The 18,227-nt window shown below is 43.8% G+C and overlaps 1 protein-coding gene across 10 annotated transcripts in view; it reads right to left on the bottom strand.

Moving 5' to 3' along the window:
* Positions 1–18,227, bottom strand: part of ralgapa2 (Ral GTPase activating protein catalytic subunit alpha 2) — a 70,661-nt gene that overhangs the window by 34,564 nt on the left and 17,870 nt on the right. For 8 of the 10 annotated variants that reach the window (XR_003784549.3, XR_008693678.1, XM_029140228.2 and 5 more), the window contains exons 5-32: positions 17,893–17,936; positions 17,557–17,737; positions 17,341–17,456; positions 16,876–17,014; positions 16,526–16,734; positions 15,791–16,030; positions 15,442–15,621; positions 15,054–15,188; positions 14,821–14,969; positions 14,614–14,725; positions 14,276–14,513; positions 13,776–13,955; positions 11,935–12,081; positions 11,447–11,569; positions 11,069–11,151; positions 10,889–10,979; positions 10,460–10,633; positions 9,677–9,841; positions 8,893–9,086; positions 8,662–8,760; positions 7,996–8,151; positions 4,017–4,145; positions 2,826–2,954; positions 2,608–2,666; positions 2,390–2,498; positions 739–849; positions 408–476; positions 23–160 (exon numbers count right to left, since the gene is read on the bottom strand). Coding sequence is in view for 8 of the 10 variants with exons in the window: in XM_029140228.2 (XP_028996061.1) it covers positions 23–160; positions 408–476; positions 739–849; positions 2,390–2,498; positions 2,608–2,666; positions 2,826–2,954; positions 4,017–4,145; positions 7,996–8,151; positions 8,662–8,760; positions 8,893–9,086; positions 9,677–9,841; positions 10,460–10,633; positions 10,889–10,979; positions 11,069–11,151; positions 11,447–11,569; positions 11,935–12,081; positions 13,776–13,955; positions 14,276–14,513; positions 14,614–14,725; positions 14,821–14,969; positions 15,054–15,188; positions 15,442–15,621; positions 15,791–16,030; positions 16,526–16,734; positions 16,876–17,014; positions 17,341–17,456; positions 17,557–17,737; positions 17,893–17,936 (3,899 nt within the window). In the remaining 2 variants the exon portion in view is untranslated. The remainder of the gene's footprint in view (positions 1–22; positions 161–407; positions 477–738; positions 850–2,389; positions 2,499–2,607; positions 2,667–2,825; positions 2,955–4,016; positions 4,146–7,995; positions 8,152–8,661; positions 8,761–8,892; positions 9,087–9,676; positions 9,842–10,459; positions 10,634–10,888; positions 10,980–11,068; positions 11,152–11,446; positions 11,570–11,934; positions 12,082–13,775; positions 13,956–14,275; positions 14,514–14,613; positions 14,726–14,820; positions 14,970–15,053; positions 15,189–15,441; positions 15,622–15,790; positions 16,031–16,525; positions 16,735–16,875; positions 17,015–17,340; positions 17,457–17,556; positions 17,738–17,892; positions 17,937–18,227) is intronic. The other 2 variants (XM_029140233.2, XM_029140231.3) reach the window with 2 other exon arrangements.

The raw sequence follows: 18,227 nt of genomic DNA, 5'->3' as shown, positions 1-18,227 counted from the left end.
AGCGGCCACTGAAGCTACCCACTCTGTAGATGTAGTCCAGCAACGGGGCCCTGCTGGATGTGATGTCCTCCACCGACGGCATGGTGGCGGGTTCCAGCAGCACGCTCAAAGGCACAGCCATGCTCCAGTCCAACAGGCAGAGAAGCAGGGACACCAGCACCTGAGGGGAAAAGTTGGGGGGAAAGAGAAGTTCCTTCATCGGTTTGCTCAACAAAACCCCCAAAACCATATTAATTGAAAAAAAATGTATGTTCAGAAAAATAAATCGGTATAAGTAGAAAAACACAATGCCGGAGAGAAGAAAAGAGAAGAGAACAAATCACATCAGTTGAAACATTCCTCTGCAAATGCACCATTCCAACATGATAGAGCAAGGCCATTTCAGCCCCCACCTTTCCAACATGTACCTTTTTGTCTGCTTCCACCGTTGAGTGCTCTGCGCTTGGCAACAAAAAGGCTATTGTGGCCACAAAGATCTGTGTTGGGACAAAACAAGGAGAAAGATAATTGGATGACACACTCCTATTCATCAGCCTCCCGCTAAAACAGACGTGATGCCACAGAACGTACCCCATGCATATGCATGAGTAATACAAGGATGCGTGTTTTAAAAGCTAAGTGACTTAACAGGAATTTTCCCATGCTATCTAGAAGTTCTCCAAAGCTACTAATGGCTGCTGGAAATTTAACCGTGAGTCAGTTTTTTTTTTTTTTTTTTTGTGTGTGTGCGCATCCCACCTCGATGATTTTCTTCGGCAGAGTGGGCTCGAGCCTCTGGAGATGCTGCCAGTGACAGATGAGCAGCTGAAACACGTCACAGGCTACTTGAGCCACTGCTTTGTTCCCAAACTATACATACAAAAAGTAGAGAAAAGGACAAGACCTCATTAATAATGTAGAGGACCCAGGGTGTAACAGGTAGCAACAATGTAAAAAATGTAAAATTTGAGGCCATTTTCGTTCATTTATCCATGAACATATTTCAACCACAAAGCTGTTTTATATTTAATTGCCTGAACTCGATCCACTGGTTTATTGACACCATGAGTAAGGAACAATTCAATGGAAATCCACCCATCCAAAGATACTGTATCGATGACTCAACTCTGCAGCTACTCAAACTAAGTAATATGATTAAATATGAAATATTCATATGAGCTAATAACTCTAAGATTATGGCTGATCGACTCCAACATACAGTGAACACTCCATGTAACTCCTGAACAACAAACAGACATTATACGTATACATTATACGACTTAATAGACCAACTGTAAATGCAATGTGTGAGTTGGCAGTTATTTAAATGACTTTCTGCATTCCCTGCTGGAATTCCCTGTCTGCTTGCATTGGATCTGTTCCACCTAAGTACCTACAATAAATTCTAAAAAAGACAGAAGGACGTTCGTGGTTAAAGTTGGGTTTGGAAAAGTTTAGCTGTACACATTGACCGCAGCAAATTTCAGAGTAATTTCCCCTTAAATGTAGCTTTTCACTTACGCTTCAGATAATCAGCATAATTTCATTTCCACTTCAAGCCATGGCTCATTTTCTCCAGACTCACTGGAGGAAAGAATTGAGCTGTTGACAATTTTCTTTCCAGTGTGGATTTCTTCAGTGATTTGAAATTCTTTGTGGAGAAATGGAATTTCCCATTTCTTCCAGTTGAATGCCTCTCAACATGTAACAAGGGCAGACAATGTGGGGAGTGCAGAAATGGCCAAACACAAAAAGGGGCCCTGAGAGTTCAGCACCTGCTTTTAGAAAAGAGACTCTCAGTGGCACTCTTCCCCCTAGATCCCCCACCCAGCATATACCCGCTATTTTGGGGCTGGCTGAGTCTGTGTGTCAAGTTGTACAGGGGAGTGATTACTGCTCCATTAGAGGAGGGGGTGGGGGGCGGGGGTTGCTCGAACAGGAAGCTGGGAGATGTAGCTGCTTAAATTGGCCCACATCTAGAGAGAGCGAGCAGCCTGGAAATTACGCCACCGCCCCAAACCCTTTTCCATGAAAAAATAAATAAATAAATAAAAAACAGCCTGCACCGGTTCTCTGCATCTCTTCAGAGGGAAAAGAGGGCTCTTCCAAAATATACCCATGAACCACATCACTGCACAGGTTCTATTTTAATACTTTTCCTCTCCTCACTATGTTGAAATTGTTTCGTAGGCCTTTTACGTAATCAACCGTCATTTTAGGGCATAAAACAAACAAAAAAAAAGGAAATCCAGCTAATCAGTGCGATTTCACTTTTCAGGTTTTTCTTCTGATATTTAAAAAGGAGCCAGCCTCCATAATGTAAAGAAAATTAAGTATTATGGTTTTAAATCATATTGTACGTGCCATTAAGCAAGCGAGTGTAAACGACTCTCCTTAGAGGAACGCTGACCTTTAGTGTTACTCCCAAAACGTTGATGGCATCTTTAACCTGGTAGTGGATGTTCGTTTGCATGAGTTCCTCGCACACCCACAGACCCAGACTGCACACAGCAATGCACCTAATTGAGAGAAGCACAGTGACCGTTTATAAAATAGGCCAAATATCTTTAACCAAAAGGCGTCACCAAAACAAACTAACTATTAGCATGGCCACAATAATAATTATACCTGGCCTCTTCACAGTGTTCCCTCCTGGCAGTTTCCAAAAGGATGTTGACAAGATAATCCTACATGACAAAGAGAAAGAAAATGATCTCAACATGCTCCAAAATGACAAACAACAACAAAATACAATTTATTATAACAGAACACTCAACCTGAATTATTTTTGAAGATCCTCATTCATATTTGCAGATGAACTTAGTTACTTCATGTTCATTATTTACCTTGATATCCTCATTGCTTACAACTATTTCTTCAGAGCCAGGCACATGCTGTAGTACAGGAATCTGGAGGTAGAGGTTGGGGAAACACACAAGGGAGCCCAGGATTGTCTGAGCCTCCATCCTCGGAGCCTGGCAGTAATGGGACAAAACATGGTATCATTAATTCCCTGAAGCTATGTGAAAACAACCCACTTCCAGGAAAGCAGGAAGCACGTTATCAGGGGAAAAAGGATTGAAGGGATCCAGCAGAATTAATTTGGTCTCTATTTATGACTATGTTGAAACATCAACAGAATCTCACGGCACATGGTAGGTGTTGTGCAACAAAATGATTAAATGCACGATGGCTGCAGCTCTGAGGCAGACACATGTACACATGCTGCAGCTGATAAGCTGCTGTTAGCCTGAAAGCAGATCATAAATCTGGAGCCCATAACAGCAAAAAAACAAGACATGCATGTGCAAACAGTATCTTATTGTTTAAAGAACATATAGGCATTATTGGTCAGTCAATATCGTGTCTTCTAATGGTTCTATGACAGGTCATAGTTCAGTTTGGGTCCAGATGAGTGCATCAGCAGCTCCAAAATACTCTGCATAGGAGTCGAAACAAGCACCTGGGTCAAAAGTGCATTGAACCCATCATATTAGTCATAATAACATTTACTATTTATGCATAGTACCTACATGAACTTGAGGTTTTCAGTAAGTATATTTAATTTTTAAACAGAATTGTGATGATCTAAAATAAATACTTTCGTTTTACAGCAAGAAAAGGATTTTGGTAGGAATGCACACACACACACACACACACACACACACACACACACACACACACACACACACACACACACACACACACACACACACACACACACACACACACACACACACACACACACACACACACACACACACACACACACACACACACACACACACACACACACACACACACACACACACCAAATGACAGCGGTTTCAAGTATTTGTGTTGTTTAATTCCTCAGGTTCCTCTATTATTACTAGAATTTAGGAAGGATTTTGAAGTTTTTCAAAAGTGACAAATCCCGAAAAGAGAGCTATTAGTCACAAATCTTTACTTGCATATGGCATGATAGGTTGGCAAATGTACAAACATCTTCATCTTACACTTGGATTCACATAAGGAACCTTAAGGCGTGTTTGTACCTCTAAGGAGTCGGAGCTGAGGACACGAGCGGCGGCAGTAATGAAATCTCCGATCAGCAGGGTGAACCCAGGCAGGCCGAGGAAGAAGAACCGAGGTGAGCACGAGCAAACGATGGTGTTCAGCACGTCCTGACAACAAACATGAACACAGACACACAGAATGTTCAGACCTTTTTTTTTTAGATGCAGAAATCTATTACTTTCAATTGTATTCAAGCTGTTACTCCAACACTTTGGAGAAGTAGTGGTATGGTAGTAATTACTGCAAGAGTCTTCTTTGCCTAGACCCCCCCACACACACGTGAGCACTTTATTCCCTTCATCCTGGCAGATTCTCTAAAGCTCCATCAGAGTGGATGAGACAAATTTTGAACTATTTGGACAAATTCTTCTCCCCTCAGAAGTCTGGAATAACTCAGTGACAGCCAGAAACAAGATGCACTTCAATCTTGCCTTCACTTAGGTTCACTGTCTTGCTGAACTGAACTATAAACCATGGCACACCTTGGTGTTGTCCGCCACAGTGACAACAGTTAGGCCAATTGTCTCATCAGACCAAAAGGTCCTTCATTCTTTTGGATTCCTTGAAATGATGTTTAAACTTCAAAGTGTTTCACAATAATCCTTTTAGTAAAAGTGACTTTCATCTACCTGCTCTACCATGTCTGACTGATAGAGCACCGCTCATACTGTACAGCCTTCCTTATGGCATGGTCCTCCATCACGGCAGAGAACATCTGAGCTTCTGTTAGAGTGATACAGTAGCATAAAATTAAATTTACAACACAATCAAGTGAAGTGGTCCGAATACTTTGTGAAGCCAGTGCAGATGGGATTTTTGCATTTGGTATGAGTGTGGGAGAGAAGTAACAGAAATATTTGTAAATGGGCCACCATGTGAGAGACATGGCAGGGAGAAAGCTTTTTCCTCCAACAGGTAGGCTAAGCATTTTGTGTGTGTTGGGGAGAGTAAGGCACTCAACAACACATGTCACTAAAGGACAGGAAAAAAAAACAGAGTGGGAAAGAAACAGAGGAGAGAGAGGTAGCAGATGGATTGTTCACAGAGGATAAAAGTGAGAACAAAAGACCTCAACTTTCATGAGTCACATGTATACATACACACACACACACACACACACACACACACACACACACACACACACACACACACACACACACACACACACACACACACACACACACACACACACACACACACACACACACACACACACACACACACACACACACACACACACACACACACACACACACACACACACACACACACACACAAGCAAACTGTAATTAAAGCCAGAGACAAGGTATTGTTTCGCTGAGGTACAGGCGGCTCGGTGGCAGATGGGTGCTCTTTCAACGCTGGCATATGCTGTATTGCAGAGAACTCCGCTCAAGTATGTACAGTATAATGCCGCGCTGGACGATAGCATAAAAAAGAGCTCTAACAGCTTTTCCAGGCTGCATTTAGAGAATAAAAGCAGCAGCAAACACGTGGACTCATTTCCACACGCCGGGAAGGAATATTTACGTTTCAAAGAAATAAAAAAAATAACAGATACTAACTCACACATTGGTATGAGAATTTCAGAAAAGCTGGTATGTGTTATTAGATACATGCATGTGCATATTTGTGTACAAAGGCAAGGTCCAGGCTGGAAAACACCTGCCTCCTTGGCCATAAACCTGTGTAAATCAGACAGTTCAAACATTAGCCTGTTCCTAGATGAAGTGAAGGGCACTTCAGCAAACATACAACCACACAATTTGTCTCTCTCTCTCTCTCACACACACACCTGTGACATTAATCACCTGAAGCTTTGGTAAACAGCAAATGCAGGTGAACAAAAGAGGAATAAAATAAGCAGCAGTAAGTAGGAAGTCAAAGCAACACAATGCGCCGCATACAGAAAATTGGTGGGAAGCGCTTTAGGATTGAGGGCCCATTTTACCCTCATTTCGTTGGTAATTGACCTCTGAAGCATAATGTGCAGTGCAGTCACAGGTAATTAGCATGCAACAAACTGTTGCTTGATTGCCTGAAATGAGCATTTTAGAGGAAGCCGCAAAAGTAGAGCGCAAAGTGTTTTGTTTTTTTTTCCCCTATTGTACGTGCAAGGAGAGGAAACGTGTGTACAGAAATGAGACTTGAGCTCCGCATGTGGCGAGGGAATGGCCCCCGCATTAACAAAAGGTGCATTAACGTAACTCTGAATAGTCCCACCTCCTGCCTTTTTATTTGGCCGCATCTCCAGGAAAGCACATGCTGTCCACCTGCTGGCCCCTGGGGTGACAGGGTCCACTCCAGCATTACATCACTCCACGCACACCATCAGGAAATCTTACCGAATGTCTCACTGCTTCAAATCGTCCCTATCCTAAACCACTAATGTCCACTATGTTGCACCTGACTGTTGATTCCTTCTTGCACTGTTCAAATAGGGCACAGCACACTTTCTTGGCCATAAGGTGAGGGGTTCAATAGGCAGCTGCTTTTGTGGCGTTGGGGTCAACTGTCACATTAGTGACAGGCAGTACAGACGTTGTAAAAGACTGCTCTTTTCAGTGATTAGGGCACAATCAACAGCAGCCTCAACGACCTCAACCTAGAACCAAGTAGAGAAATATTCAAAAAAGGTTATGCCATTTGTTCCCCTATTCCTTCATTTATTAATACAGTGAAGAGATGTATGCTGGCGTCCCACTTTTTATTATGGCAGTTTAAGACAAGTCCTATGAGGCAAAAAGAGTCGTCCTGTACTGTGAGAGATGCGTATGAAACCGATAACACAAAACATATGTAGACTGGGATTTAAAAAGTAGATGTTTTGCTTTTTCCTTTTTTCTTCTAGGTGTGATGGGGGGTGGAGTGAAGACAGAAACGAAGCGAGCGAGGGTGGGGAGCAAGAGCCACTTTCTTATGTTAAGCAGGCGTGCGGCTGTCCCCTATTGTGTGGCGTGAGGACTCTTTTCTCTGGCCAATTTGAGCATGCTTCAGTGGCCAGCCTGGCTCTGGCCCCCTGACGCATTACACAGAGCCACAACAAAAGCTGGAGAATGTCGCCCCGTCCCTCGCTGTGCCCCCCCTCATTGCTCTACTCTATGCTACGTTCCCCAGGCTCCCCGCCTGCGCCTCCACACACCCGCATGCACGCGGGCCGGCCGGCCGGCCTGCCTGCGCTGGGCCCCTAGCCGACGTGTCAGTCTAAGGGAGCGCGACAGACGTCAATCCTTAATTAATCACGTATACGCGGCAGGGGCTCAAAACATTATTTAACGACATGGAAAACATTCTAATAAGCTTGTCGCACTGCCAAGGCGCGATAGAAACCTAGCCAGGAAGGCATATACATACACACAACACACACACACACACACACACACACACACACACACACACACACACACACACACACACACACACACACACACACACACACACACACACACACACACACACACACACACGCACGCACGCACGCACGCACAAATCCTAAACACCCCACATTCACATGCTTGTGCTTTGTTTTAGGAGACTCCATTCATCTCAACTGGAAGGAATGGAGCAAGGCCAGATTTAAATATTAAGGCAGGGTGTGGCTAAGAGGTGACAGATGCCAAAGCTCAGTATCATTCTCACTATTACTGGTAAATAGCAGACCCTCACTCCTGTTAATAAGTGTCTTCAGTTTGATCCCAAATATTCCTGATTGGTACCGACACATGATTAACACATACTTAACCACAAGGGTACAAGATTAAAAATTTACGGAGTAAAAAGTTACAGTCAGTCCTAACCTCTGACGGAAAAGTAGACAGGAGAGCAGAAAGTACAGGCAACTGTATTGTAGTGTTTAGACAGGGACAGTGGACACGCAGGGCTTGACTTGTTTGACCGGTGTGCCATCTAGTGCACAAACAACAGCAACATCCCTGTAGTGCCACCTGCTGGCCATACCTGGTCATTGCTGGTGAAGCCCTTGTGCATTATGTGGTAGAGGTGCACCAAGAAATCGCTGTTGGGGAGCAGATCCTGGTGCCGGGTCATCATCTCACTGATCAGCTTGTAGGCCTGCAGCTTGCCGGCCTTGTACTCCGTCGGCAGCATCGTGGCCTGGAGGGAGAAATGGGGTCGAGTCGTCATTCTGAGGCGGCAAATGCTTTCAAGGTACAAGCAAGATCCAACCAATGTGAATTCAGTGAGCCGAGTTGTTCTCAATCAGTGCTTCACATTGGAAATGTTTGCTTTAAATATGCAAAATAACTGTGTTATGATTGTCTGATTTAAATTGTCTGTTGAGTCCCATCATCATCTGTCATGGATAGAGCCGACCAGTCATTCCTGGTTGCTGCTGCTGGAAATGTAATTACATCACATCCTGATCATTAGAAGAGACTCCTACAGTAGCTAGATATTGTTGGCAATATCTGATGTAAACATGTTAATGAGCCCTAGACTAACTACTAAAAGAATGCTTTGTAATATAATTTAACATGTCAATATTGCGCATACGGTGTACCTGCTAAAATTAATTCGTATACCATGGCAATTATCTGAGCCTCACTTCCCTTTTGTTAATATGTTTGTTGAATGATGCTTGATGTTATTTTGTGTTGTTAATACCCTGAAGAGCCACGAGGCGAGCATTCGAAGAGGAGGGATGAAGGCGGGCTGGGGAGGAGAAGACTGGTTGTCCGCACTGATCCCAAGGTTGTCCCGGATCTGTACATACAAAACCATCAGTTATGAGAAATAGCATTAAGTACAAGATAAAATGATAAAATGAGGATGTCTGTGTTTAAGTCATTATGAAAAAAATAGGTGCTTTAAATATTCGGTATGTTCATGTTTTACCTTGGCCAGCTTGTGCCAGAGCTCATAGAGGTAGGAAAAGACCTTGGCATGGATTTTGGGACAGCGGATGTTGTTGACATCACCCAGGATACCCAATATCCTTCTCCAAAGAACAAATGCTGAATCAGCATGCCAACCAGTCAGGGTTCCACCAGCAATGATGCTGACATCATCAGCCAGACACTCACTGCTGTCTGCAAGGTCAGAGAGAGACGTTGGGGTGGGTGAGACAATGAATCCATGGGAACACCCGTTTGTGAGCTGCTGGTACCTAATATGTTAACCCAGTTTAATATTACTGGGGGTATGGGATTCAGTCAACAAATGCACAACAATCTTCCTGTACGCTTTTTAAGTTTTTAGACATTAATCAAACAGATCAACAAATGTTCATTGCAATTATATCACGTTTTTAGCAATTGTTGACCAAATATTCAAGTTACTGTGTAATATCCCAAATGCACTAAATTAAATCTTTCATTAAAGCTAATAAAAAAAAAAAATTTTAAGAAACAGCCTCAAGCTACATGCATCACCCAAACAAACTGAAGATGAATTATGAGGGGATTGTGCCACCTAGTGGACAGTGAAGGAAGAGGGTGTAAAGGCCTGGAAAGGACCAATAGATGTAAAGTGGTGTAGCAGGTGTAGCAAAGATAAGGCGTGGACAGAATACAGAGGAATTAAAAGGTAAGGAGGGAAAGACGTAAAACGCAGGACATGGAGAGAAAAAGGCAAATGAGAACTTGGTTCAGCTTAATGAGTAGCAGCTACGTAGCAGTACCCAAGTGGTGTGGCATGTGTAAGACAGACTGATGCATGGTGTCGTCCAGGGGGCAGTCCCGTGGGCACTCTGTGTGCACCATTAGGGCTGGTGAGGCGGGGGGGTTCTGGGGGTAGTGGTTGTGGTGCAGGTGTGTTGAGTGAGAAAGAAGGGGACACACGGGACCTAAAAACAACAAAGGATAAAGAATAAAACTGGGTCTGAGGAAGGGAGCACAAGAACAGAGGACGACTGACAATTTCACAGCGGTCACAATGTAAAAAAAACAAAAACAAAAGGGAACCTTACATACACAGGAAGGAAACAGGGAATACAATCACTGCATGAATAATGATGAAGGGGTGATACACTAAGAGCTAAAGAGCAATTTACAACATATAAATACCAGTATCAAATGTGAGTTCAGTCTAAATTAAATAGCCGGTCATGTGACAGAACTGCTCAATTAAACAGGCAGAAGGTTTCAAAGATGAACTGGTTTAGCCAGAAAGAAGGTGCAACAGGTCATGTTTCCTGACAAAGTCATTCAATCCGCTGATGATGATGATTAATCCATTAAAGGTGAGGTTACTGCAAGAATCAAAAGCCCATCTGGACACAACACCTCCGATGAACCTGGGGAACCGCTGAACTCGGTCTTCCTCTGTGCTGCCTGTTAACAGAACTGTAGCAGTGTCCAGTCTGATTCAACTGTTTTGTTAGAAGAACGAGTCCAAGAGATTACAGTTACCACAGATGTGATGCAGATGTTTTAATATCCAACACTGCAAACAGCTGCAGTACCTGCTAGGGCGTCATTTTGGCTGAGCAGCAGGCTGCCGTGGTTCTGGGGGTCCGTCATCACGTCCATGTGGGCGGACTGTGTGGACTGTGTGTCACCCTCCTCGTCGAAAGCCTGCCACGTAATTTCAGCTTCATTGAGGTAGCCGTTGGATATCTCACTGCTTATGCTCTCACCTGCGCACGGTGGGAGAATAAGGTGGATAAAGGACATAAAGAGTGAAAGAACTTTAATATAGAGGAATATAACATGCCTTATAAAAAGGTTAAACATTTATACAGTCCAATTCAGAAAAGTATATTTAAAATTACAGCAAACAAAAATAAAGATAGCAACTTTGTTTTTGGACACACCAAGGTGTAAATGGTATAACATAAGCAATACTAGAGCACACCCAAATAAATACAATGAAATAATTAGTGATTTCTAACTTTTCTCTCTGAGCTTAGGCCTTGTGCAATTTGTGCCTCCCTCTGTATTGCACTCTGTCTCGGCTGGATTGCTGCTCTGGCGAATGAGAATCTAGGAGGAAAATACAATTACAAAAGGATGAGAAATTACTTAACATAATGTACTATACCAATATTGCACAAGCTGAAGCTTCGTCTCACCACTGGTGGCTCAATGCTCTCCCTCTTTTCCTCAGATATCCTATCGGAGCCGCAGGAAGTAGGGGAGTGCTCTCTCTTCTGGGCTGCAGTACCACACAGGATGTAGGAAGCAGGCAGAAACATAATTAAGTTTTCTTAAAAAGGTATTTTGTTATGTTATCTGTTGTAGGCAAAGTAGCTTTATCCATCAATTGTTGCTCCAGATTCTAAAACCCTCAATTTTACTAATCTACTATTATTAATTATGGTCTGCAAAGCAATTACACTCAACTGATGAAAAAAATAATAATTACTTAAGGTTCAGACGAATGAAGAAGCTTAAGCTTAAGAAGGAGCAAAATCACACGAGCAATAAAAACACAAGGTGCATGTATATACCTGGTAAAGTGTCAGAAAACTTTTGGGTGAGGTCTGAGGTGCTGCTGCTGCGCGGCAGGGGGCTGTCGCCGCCTCCCATCTCCTCCTCTCCCCCACATTCTGACAGCTGGCACTCCTCCACATCTGGCAGCACAATAAGACACATGGTTAAGAAGAGCCACAAGACCAAATACAAACAAAAAACCCAAATTTGAAAATGGAGGCACACAGTATAACACCTCGTCATGTAGGAATCTGACACAGAGAAAAATTAGGACACACACACAAGCAGTGGAGATGTAGACACACTGTTGTTACAGACTAGGGTTGAAACTGAAGTTTTTAACAAGTAAACAAAATGAAGCTAAACCTCATGTATATATACACAGTATATAAAACCATTGGTAATGCTCTGGATCCCTGGTGGCATAGGATGGATGGATGGATGGAAGGGTCAAGACACAGGTCACAAACATATAAATGCATGCAGCTCTCAGCGTTCACTTTACCTGAAAGTCTGTGAGAGCAAGCAGAGTTACCAGAGGAAATACCAGGCAAGAAAGAGCTCACAGTGTGGAGCAGCATAGGAACGCTTTTAGTTGGGGGCAAAGCCTCGTATAGGTGAACACAGTTGCTGATGGACTGGCTTCGTTTAGCTTCCATCAGAGAGAGAGAGAGCGAGAGACGAGGAAGAAGTAGAAAGGAACAGTGGAAACACAAAAGAGGGGAAAGGGGAAGGAGACAGTGTTCAGTGTCTGAAGAGTACAGGAGCGTTTTCATCATTATCCAGTCATGAGCCAGCAGCACAGAGGATGAGGATCACAGTTACACCTAAATGTGGATCCAATAAAGCACATGTTCAAATCTGTACATGAGAAAGACAAATTAGAGGCTACATGAACAAATCCTTAAAAAATATATGGTTTGCTTATATTACTTTCCTTGGAATTTACATATAATTCAAAACATAGTGAGTTTTGTAGAGTTATTTTTGGTAAAAGAATTTGTCAGTGCTTCTAGTTTGAGTATGTATATAGCCTACAGTATATCTGTATAAGTGAGTGAGCGAGTGACTTGGGTTTTGGCATAAGACCTTAAACTTACCTTAGAGTGCCTTGAGATAAGTTTTGGTGTGATTTGGCGCTATATAAATAAAGCTAAAATGAATTAATTTGACTTCATCTTGGTTGTAGCAGTAGCAGAAGTTTAATGAGCGCCATAATGAAACCTCCACCTTATTATCATCAAGACAAGATCTCACAACAATATTAGTTTGTATTTGCATGCACAAGTGCCTCCAAGTTTTGACAGTCGTCAGTGCTCCGGCATTGCCATTGTGTGTGAATGGCACTCGAGGCCTAATCTCAAAGAGAGCAATCAAAGAGGACTGCTCCATTCTCTGCTTTCACTGCACTTTAATTATGCCTTTCAGTTCAGAGGGCCACATCGTCTCTGCTACAGCCCACCGCTGCTTTCCGTTTGTGCATATTAATGAGCATTAATTACACTCTTAATGAAACTATCAAAAAAAAAAAACCTGCGGCGCATTTGATGTGTGGACCTCCTCTTGAGGAGTAGGGAGGAGGGCCGTTGGGCCTTTGAAAATCAATGTGGGAGAAATCCAATTAGTCCAAAGAAAGGAATGGGAATTTGAAGCGGCCCCGTTTAATGTCCATCTTTGCTTGAATCCAGACACAAACAAATAAACTAGAAGAATAGGTCTATAAACATGCACGTGAGACACATAATAGACAAACACACACACACACACACACACACACACACACACACACACACACACACACACACACACACACACACACACAACGTCTCCAGTCTTTAGGCTTCATCCTCTACACCCTTGTCATCTCTGTACCCTGGTGGTACCCGGGAGGTAGGAGGCCAGGCACAGAGGAGGGATCATCACTCCCTTTTATCTTCCAGGGTTCTGTCGGGGCCAAATTAAGAAGCAGCAGTGCAGCCAGTCGCCACTCTAGCGTCTTCCAGCTCACTGCATAATTAGCGCGCCGCGTCCCCATCAGATAACAGAGTGTTTGCTGCATAGAAACTGAGATAATGACGAGTGTCGACCTCTGACAAGTTGTCGGGATGATTGTGTTAAATTTTTGCCATCGGGTTGACGGTTGACTTTCAACCGCACCTGGGTTACTGTGCACACGGACCTGTCGGAAGGCTTTCACACGCAGTGAATACATTAGATAATCTATAGTGGTTGAGACACTTATTAACATTAGACAAGGCAAACTAAACTTCTGCCCATTTTGATGCATTACTTATATCCAACTAACAGAACACTATTAACACTGGTCCTGATCCTATGGATAATTACCTGAGGCCTTCTGTCGGACGTTGTTCCGGGCCTTCTCCACCCCAGGTGCTCCCGAGGTGGTGGCGGAGCGAATCCTCATGGGCTCCTGAGCTCCTGGCCCGCCCTGATCCGCTTGCGTTCGCCAACTCAGCGAGAAGGAGCGTGCCACTGCTGCAGCCTTCTGAGAATCGTGGATCACTCCTGACGGAAACAGAGCAACATCAGCTGTGTCCCGATGTATCAGTATAAAATGTTGGTGACAATTTCATATTTTGATTATGCACCGTTCACTGACATGCATAATTTGTATGATGTAACAAACTAAAGCTCAATAATATCGATGAATATAGAGAAAAGATTGAAAAACATGTGTCAGGAAAAGAATTGCAAGAAGGAAGCCTCTTCTTCCTGCTTGTGCATAGTTTGCCCAAGGCTACATGTGGATAATCCAGAAGGCCCCAGGAAGATTGTTCTGTGAAAGGGCGATACCGAAGTGAAACAAAGCTGTTTCTCCTCCTCACCACGTCCTCGCTGCCTCTTCTCCTTCTGTTCGCTGAGCTTGTCCAGAGGCAGGTTGGCCATGTCCAGGCAATACACGGAGCGTGCCAGCACAGCCGTCAATGAGTCCATGATGCTGGCCCACTCCGTCACCAGCTCCTCCCAGCAGGTGAGAGAGGACAGCACTGCCAGCAGCTCGTCCCACAACTCCCGGGAGATGAATACGCACAGGTTGGCGCGCACCCATGCCACAATGATGGTCTGCATGCAGGATGAAACAAGGCGAGATTAGCCAGCTAAGTAAGTAAATAAATAAATAAATAAGGCACCCTAGAACTACTGTATGCAAAAGTAGGCATACCCTAAAGATTAAAGACGCTAAACTTTCAGCAAAGCTGTCTTTTCTTTGGTTTTCCAGTGGCCTCTTCATCACCGCCTCAGTGATCCTTAACAGGACCTGCAGCATCTGTTCCCTGCGAGACACAAACAGTAAAGTCGTCCGCATTTACGTGAGAGTGTGAACGGAATTGCTCACAATCTTCCATACGAAAGCCAATAGCTCACTGACCATGTTTGAGTGTTCATTGTGTGCTCCATAATCATGTGCCTGTAGATGCTGAGAACACCCTTGCACACCTCAACCTGGTTTTCGAGGAGCTTAGGTACGTCGTAGCAAGGCTCCAAGAGAAACACATTGGACGAGTTGGTCAGGAACACCTGCCACGCAAATAGTATAGAGAATTAGGTTTTCAGTACTAACTCTTATTACTCTGATCTCGCGGGAAAACATCAAGACAAAACCTGTAGTGTTGGCTGAACACCAGCCTTGATGTCCCTGTTCTGCTCTTCGGTGAGGAACCCTCGATTGATGGCGCTACTGAATGAGTAGGTCCTGCCCCAGCTGGATGACCGCCTGTGACCATGACTCTCCATCACCTGGCAGAAGGCAAGGCAGGCCACAGAAATATTAGGCAGACTTAAGATTTACTGAAGACAGAAAGAAGCACATTAGCTAAAAAAGCAAGCATTATGTGACTGCAAGTATGGCAAAGCTTTGCAAAGTGAGCAAAACAGGGCATTACATTGGCCTTAACCGACCTTAGATTGATCCTTTTTAGACCCGGTGATAATATTAATAATAATAACCAGCAAAACTAATAGAATGCCATATTACACCATGCATCTTTACCTGTGAGTGCATGCTGTTTGTCTCGGCGCTGAGGATGTGTTCAGAGTTGTCGTCCACTTCATCGTGAGTGGCCCGGTCAGGCTCTGTCATGAAGCTGGGCTTCTCCTGCAGGATCCACTTCCTGTATACTTTGATTACTTTCCGGGTCGCTGATGCCTCGCAAGACGGCAGCAAGAAAGCCTGAAAAAGAAGAAGAATAAAAGAAGAGAGTGGCAAAAGATATATATTGATGTAATTTTAGCAAATGACCAGCAGAGGGCAACACAGGAAAGGTTACAGGAGAGTATTATCTATACATGCAATGTCTACAATGAATGTTATAAAAACAATAAAAAATGATGCACTGTACCTGATGGAAGACCTCATTGACAAAATTCACATTGTCTCTGGTGGACAGCAGGATGTTCTGCACCATGTCATAGACATAGCGGTGCTCCTCCTCGATGCTACACAAACTGGAATCGCTGGGTCGTCGATCTGAGAGTGTGCTGCTGTTGGAGTGGCTCTTCTCAGGCTCCCCCGACGGGCCATTCGCGTCGCCGTCCGACGCCTTCTCCTTCTCCTGGCTGATACCGCCTGCAGTGACAGTCTGGCCACCACCATGGTGACACGGGGAGAAATGAGAGTTATGCTCACAATTACACATGTGGTGTGAGAATCGTACTGACTAAAGATTCCTCAGTTGATAAGCTGTCTTCTATGAGCGTTTTATGGGGAATGATCTGTTGTACTGTAATGTATTGTTGTACATTTTGATATGTTCCTCACCTCTGTGCAACGACTGTAACATTCTTTGTATGATTACAGCCTCTATGCTCCAAATCCAGGAAACTACACAGTTGCCACTTTAACACTGTATTCACACTTTGCTGAGACTAATGTAATCTAATGCAATAATCCTGCATTACACAGTTAAAGATGTGTTGCATCATCATTTCTAAGGCTGAAGTGTGTGCCGCTTTTAACCTGTGTTACACTAAACGAGCAGACCATCGCGTCTTTTGTGCCCAGTCGCCTTTATACTCGTTAAAAATATTAAATTCCTTCCTGAATGACAGTGTGAGGAAGCAACAGTAGCGCTCACCTGGATAAGCTTGGGAATGACCTCGGTGCCGTTTTTGGCGCCCTGCGCCGCTGTGGCACTGCTGACATACTTCTTCTCCAGGAAGAATGTGACCAGCCAATTGATGAAGGCCACACGGGGTGCCAGGTATTGGTCCCTGGTGCAGAAGGTACTCTCGTTGTTCCGTGTTACTGGCACGTACAAGGGCTTTGGTCTGTGGTGGGGGAGGTCTGATGGAGTCGAAGACATTGAAGGAGTTGAATAAATGTAGCAATGATGTCATTTTTCTGTGTAGCCTTACGTGTCCATGTGTTTTCATGAACCAGAACTGTCACCTACACATTACATTTTTATGAATATTTTCATCTTACCTAATAAAGGCTTGTAGAGATTTGTGAGTTTAGTGAAGGAGGGGAACAGATGTGGAAGGTAGTACTTCTTGAACAGGCTAAAGAGGAACCTGAAGCCTGTGTGCTGGTTCTCTTTGTTCTTCCATTCTAAACTGGATGCCTGGCAGACACACAGCACAAAGACAGACAAGGTCAGGCAGGGAGGAGATGGTTCCAGCATTGCTCAGACAGTGACAGAATAGGTTCAAGGTTACCTAGAGAATAGTACTGTAGGTAGTTTTACATTAGTCACTTTAAGGATTAACGATCCTAATCTACACTAAATTTACAATCAATGCAATTTTTATCCTATTGTTGTACAGTAAAATGCAGGAATTTTCATACTACAAATATATAAATTGGTACATATATATTGGTCATATAAGAAAAATCTCTACTGGTATTTTTTTTCCATTTATTGTTTTGTCAAAGTGATTACTTTATCACCTGTATGACCATGTACTTGAGCAGGGTTTCGAGGATAAAACAGGTCTGGTCATCTGCAACCTTTTCTCCCACCACAGCGGGAACCAGCGGGGTAATCTCCTCAGGGACCACTTTTGCTGTTCAGATCAACAAACAAAAGAAAAATTGGGTTACTGCCATCAATCTAAACTTATTATAGAAGCAGGCTTATTCCTGGCTTGGTCCACTTTGTCTCACCATCAGGTGGATTGGAGAAGGGGTTGTAAATTATAGTGTCGAGAGTGCAGGGGCCTCTGGTGGAGGGCACAGCAGGGAACCCAGGCACCAGGCAGGCAAAGATGAGGAACTGCTCCTCGGCACAGTTGTCCCTCAGGGCCTGAAGCCAGAGCAGGAAGAGACGGATTCCCTCACAGCGAATCTAAAGAGAAAAAATGGCTCCTAGTCAAATACAAAAGAAGCTCATTCTGCCTAGTTAATGTAGGTATACGTGGAATTCATAGCTGAATGTGACCTAGTGTATACTGTAGCAAGACATCCACATAATCATGATGACTTTTATGCAGCGGCACTTACCTTAAATGAATTTCCAGTGTGTAGAAGCTTTTTCAGAATGGAACCTGAGAAAAGGAAACAGGTGCATCCGTCAATATTATTACTCTGAGTTTTCGATCATTTTTAACAGGAGTCTCCTGAAAAACAACAAGGGACACCACAAACAGCACGAAGCCGACAGGGAGGCACTCGCTTGATGTTTCTACAGGGACGACTTGACCTTGGTCGGTGGACCTGACAAACAAGAGGGGAGAATTCCAAGACTTCACATTTTCCTGATGAAAATTAACATCCGTTGGCAGTAACAGGCGTTCATGAAGGCAATCTGGTTCCACTGTAATCACATGAGACACTGC

Source organism: Betta splendens, chromosome 22, assembly GCF_900634795.4.
Source record: "Betta splendens chromosome 22, fBetSpl5.4, whole genome shotgun sequence".
Taxonomy (NCBI): domain Eukaryota; kingdom Metazoa; phylum Chordata; class Actinopteri; order Anabantiformes; family Osphronemidae; genus Betta; species Betta splendens.
Note: the sequence above shows the minus strand (reverse complement) of the source record. Positions and strands in the feature narration are given on the sequence as shown.